Source organism: Gavialis gangeticus, unplaced genomic scaffold, assembly GCF_001723915.1.
Source record: "Gavialis gangeticus isolate Ggan-Ray unplaced genomic scaffold, GavGan_comp1, whole genome shotgun sequence".
Taxonomy (NCBI): domain Eukaryota; kingdom Metazoa; phylum Chordata; order Crocodylia; family Gavialidae; genus Gavialis; species Gavialis gangeticus.
In genome coordinates, this window is record NW_017729022.1 from 22977191 (window position 1) to 22982242 (window position 5052).

General features: G+C 41.9%; 1 protein-coding gene across 3 annotated transcripts in view; it reads left to right on the top strand.

The window, feature by feature from the left end:
- The window catches only part of MSRB3 (methionine sulfoxide reductase B3), a 165318-nt gene that overhangs the window by 38494 nt on the left and 121772 nt on the right, over nt 1–5052 (top strand). Inside the window, exons 1-2 of one of the 3 annotated variants that reach the window (XM_019514674.1) lie at nt 838–927; nt 2264–2390. The exons of 1 other annotated variant lie outside the window; for it this stretch is intronic. In XM_019514674.1, the coding sequence (XP_019370219.1) occupies nt 2315–2390 (76 nt within the window). In that variant the 5' untranslated portion in view covers nt 838–927; nt 2264–2314. Of the gene's footprint in view, nt 1–388; nt 928–2263; nt 2391–5052 lie in introns of those variants that run through there. One more of the 3 variants, XM_019514673.1, reaches the window with a different exon arrangement.

Genomic DNA, 5052 nt, shown 5'->3' on the forward strand with positions numbered 1-5052 from the left:
CCTTACGAGGGAAGACCAACCCCAGGGCAAGAATAGTAAGACAGATGTTTGGGGAAAGAGAATTTTACCGCAGCTCGGTGGCAGTGGGAAGTCAGGATACCCATTGCTGAGAAGTTCCAAGAGACAGACTGAGGCCCTAACCCAGGGAAGATAAGGGCAGGCCAAGAAGTTCTCAAAGGGAAGTGATAGACGGCCAGAGGCCGGGAGACTTTGTAGGACAGCTGAAGGGAATAGGATGATTTCAAGATTGACAAATATTAAATGTTTTACTTTGCTCAAGGCAGGCATGGTTTTTGGGTAGATGTAATGTGTTTTATTAGACCAACTAAATAGTTGGAGAAAAGTTCTTCGCAAGCTTTTGGGCACAAATACCCCTTCTTGAGGCACTGGGAGACTCTGCTGCTATGTCAAGTAATCGTTCCATGTAACAGGTAAAAGTGGTTTATTGAAGTGTAGATTTGAGGAGTGAGGGCAAACTTTTAGTCTGTCTAGCTGTCTGAAGCTGTAACACTTTCAGACCCCAGTCTCTAACCTTAACCATGTTGCTAATCTTTGCCTTTTTTAATTCCCCCCTCCCTTCAAGATGTTTTTGCGGCACTAACCACTAGATGGTGCTCTTCTATTTAGGTAAAGTGAAACTAGTATTAACTATAAATCACCTAGAAAGAGCATGTTGGAGGCCTCTGGTCTAGGGGCACCCAGCTTTTTAATTGTAGAATACATCTTTGTTCTTTGCCTGACCTGCAGAGTGACATCACTGCCTTTCTTCCTGTTGCACTGTAGCTGCCTGACTCACAGGCTTTGACACAAGCCAGATGGCTGCGATTGGTAGGCGCACAGGCTGCCTGGTACTGCAGTTGATGAAACAGAATAGGAAGACGTTTTATGATCAGCTGCGGGAGCACAATAAGACTGCAGCTTTGCTAGGTAATTACATTTTCACTGCACACTTTATTCCTCACAGTGAAGGTCACTAGGAAAAAATAGGTTTTTATTTGCATTGTTTTTTATGTATAGATCTTTGATCTTTTATTAGTCAGTAGTCTGCTCCGGAGGATTTTTTTTTTTTTTTTTTAAACCAGTTCTGCAGTCACTCGTGAAAATGACATGTTTATTTATGTTTAATGGTTCTCTTGGGCTGTTCCTTGTGTAGTACTTACCTTCCCCCTCCTTTTGGTCTCCATTTAGTAACACAAAAATGTTTTAGTTTTATACTGAGTTTAGTTTGGAAAAGTCAGAGTTCAGTCATGTTAATACAGGCAGATTTCTGTCAGATATACTCCAGAGTGATTTGGTAATATATATTACAGTTTGTTATGTGTTTGTTCTTCAGGGGCCGGAAGAGACTGAGCACTTGATTCAGGAAATGTACACGCCAATCATTTTTGGTACATTTCTGGACACTTGTATTCTGCACTTTATTTTTTTTTAAAGAAACATTAGAATAAAATATGTTCTGGAACTGAGACTGGGAATGGTGCACGACTAATAATTAACTACCTTGGGTCTACTCCTGCTCCCACTGAAGCCAGCGGGAGCTTTGTTATTGACTTCAATGGGGTGGGCTTAAGTTCTTGATGTCTCTTATTGCAATAATCTTCTAAACAGACTGTAGCTATGAAAGACTCCTCTATAAGGCAGCTGCATTTCATCCTTCCTGTTGTGAGGTAAACAAAACAGTCACCATATACACATGTTATAGCTTATAAAATAAAAAATCCCCACCGCCACATTACATTTTGTATATTTAAACCAGCTGGAAGATTGCTTAAATGTATTCCCATGGATAATTTAAGATGTAAATGAACGAGGAGGAAAAATTTTCACATTTTTCTGATAACTGAAAAGTTTGTTTACTGTAATAAAAATTTAGTTTTGTTCAAACAGCCAAACAAATGAGCATTTTTTTTAACCACGATTGGTTTTCATCATTCATCACACAGAAATTGTTTTCTTTACTTTTTTTAATTGCAAATTTGGGTTGTTTCACATTTGCTGAGCAGTAACACTTCCTTGTGCCTGGTAACACAAAACATTGCAGCATTGTATGTTAAGTGTTTACAAACACACACACGCACATATGCGTGCATGTGCACGCATCTAAGGCAGAAGGCAAAAAATGGACTAACCTAACTGAGCAAGATGCATTAAGAATTTTAGTTCTGTGTTCTCAGATAAAATCATAACCATCAGTTTTGCTATGAATGTATTTAACATTTTTGATGTTTTAATTTGTTTTCATCTTTTTTTTCTCCCTACTCAGCTCTTGCCCCTGTTCTTTGCCTCTGGTTTTGTTGGTGAGGATATCACAGTGATGTCTGCATTCAACCTGCTGCATTTGGTGACAAAGAGCCAGCCAGTGGCCCTGCGAGCCTGTGGGCTTCCCTCAGGTTGACTGGGTGCTGCTTGTTGTGTCATGCCTAATGAGGGCCCTTTTAGGAATGGGTGACTCTGCTGCAGGAAATGATACAGTATGGTTTGCTAAATTTAGTTTTAGTTCATTAAAGTCCTTCTTTGAAGCTGAAAGTTTCTTATAAATCACTCATTTGCTTTGAGAGTGTTCGTATCTCAGTTTAGAATGCCTTAGAAACATAATCCAGCTGCTTTGCCCAGTATTTTACTGCCTCTTATGTTTGATAACACAAACACTTCCTGTCCCCTGACACAAACAGTGCTGTCATCCTGAAAATCACAGTTTTATATTAAATACTGCACACAGTTTTGATAAAAAACTGCTTAGTAACATTTAATATACCAAACTTTAATTAATTAAATGTCTTTGGAAAATGTGTTTTACACATACCATACACATGCATCATAATCTCATTTTTCACATTTTCATTGTGAATTTACTTTTTAATAGTAGTGCATGGAAAAGCTCAGACAGAAAATGGTCTAAGCTAAAATAAGCTTTTTTTTCTTTCCTTAATAATGTGTTTTATCTGACACTGTAATTCAGTTGAACAAAAACGATGCTGTTGTTGCAGCTGCTCCTTAAAAGGATTACTTTAGAAGAATGAAACTTTAAAAAAATGCAAAGCAAAATAGCTGCACTTCTCTGGGAAATGCCCAGGTCTTGCAGTTGGGTTGATAGAGGTTGCCACAAGCACAAGAGGCCATCCATAGGTATCTGATGGCAGGATGTGGACCTGTTTTATATACCACTTTTTAAATAACAACTTTTGTAATAGCTGTGTAATATTAGGGTAGCTTATATGACTATTTGATGGGAAATTAAAACTGCAGCAGGTTAATTTTTAGAGTTGAAATGTCACCATTTTTAAAGCAAATTAATTAAGATGTGGCTGTGGACAATCAGTAATTGAACCAGTGAGTGGCATTTTATCCTGGACATTTGTAATACAGCTCTTATTTCCAGGTGAAATGTGTTGTTCCTAATGTTATCAGATGCTTATAGCAGTGGGGGCCAACCTTTTGGGCATGTATGCTGCAAATGAGCTCTGTACTTTTTACCCTTTCCAAGTGCCACTGCAAGTGCCACTTCAGTCCCATTCCCCTGCCCAATCTGTGCTTTGCTTTATGCTTCGTGCTCTGTGCTCCCTGCTCAGTCTGCTGTTCAACTCTCTTCTCATGCCCTCCTTGCTGCTATGGTACCTGTCCCTTCCCTGGTCTGCCATGTGCCACACACACAGGCTCCCCATGCCTGTTGGGCCATGCGTGCTGCCAGCTGGTCACCCCGGCCTATAGCAAGCAGATGGAAGAGATGTCCTGATGGCTTCCAGCGCTGGGAAACAAGAACCAGAAACAAGATTTTCTAAAGCTGATTATACTGTACTCAGACTTAACCTGAGTCTCCCCTCCTGTGCACATAACTCCCATTATCCTAAAGAAGAATGACAAGTGCATGTGGGTGAGGAGAAAATAGCTCCCATTGTGTCAAGATGACAGTTTTCTTGTTGTATGTGCTGTTTGCCCAGATTTCTAATCCTAAAAATATAGGACAAACCAGTTTCCTAACCCTCACTTTGCATCTTTGATGTGAACCCACACTAGTAGAATATTGCTTAAAACAAGGTGTTTTTAGTAGGGCTGTGTGAGGCTTCAGACAGAGCTTCAGATCTGGAGAAGCTTTGGATGCTTCGGGGTCCAAAGCAGCACGTCTGGGTCGAAGCGCTGTCTTCATTAGGCTTCCCAAAGTGGTTCGGAACTTCCTAAGCGCTTTGGAGCCACCTCGGCGATCCAGCCATAGGGTATAATGGGGAAACAATAAAATATCTATAACTTTGTTGTTTTTTGTCTGATTTGGATGAAATTTTCAGGGGTGGTAGAATCTGCAGAGAACACCCCAGATTCTTAAAAGCGAAACTCATGTCACGTCTAGTCATTACAACATAGGGGGGTGAAAATTGCAGGGGTGGTAGCCTATGCTGAGGCCACAAAGCCTGCCAAGTTTCAAGAAGATCAGTGCAGGGATTTGGGGGGAACTGCACCCTAAATTCTTGAAAGCGAAACTCCTGTCACGTCTATGTGTTACAACACAGGGGGGTCAAAACGGGAGGGGTGGTTGCTCTTACTGAGGCCGCAAAGCCTGCCAAGTTTCAAGAAGATTGGTGCAGGGGTTTGAGGGGAATTGCCCCTCAAGCTGTGGACAAGCAAAACTTGTGCCATGGGTGACACTGCGTGTGCTAAGGGCTGTTAAGGCCACAGCGGGGTGACAGCTGCAGGGATGGTGGCCCCCACTGAGGCCACGAAGCCTGCCAGCTGTTGACGAGATCGGTGCAGGGGGGTTCTGGGGCCCTGCACCCCTGGCTGCTGACAGACCAAACTCGTGCCATGGGTGCTTGTGGGACTGACTGTCTGTCTTGGGTCTGAGAGACACTACTGCAGGCCTGGCTGCTAAGCTACTGTGTTACCAGTTACCAATCAATCATGATTCACTCAGGGAACAGCTCAATACACAGGACCTAGCTAATGTAGCCAGTTAATTGCCATCAATTAGCACCTACAAAACCAGGCTAAGGAGGGGAAAGAATCAGTATAGACAATCAACTGCCCCAAGATGGACACAGTCAGTCTCACAAGCACCCATGG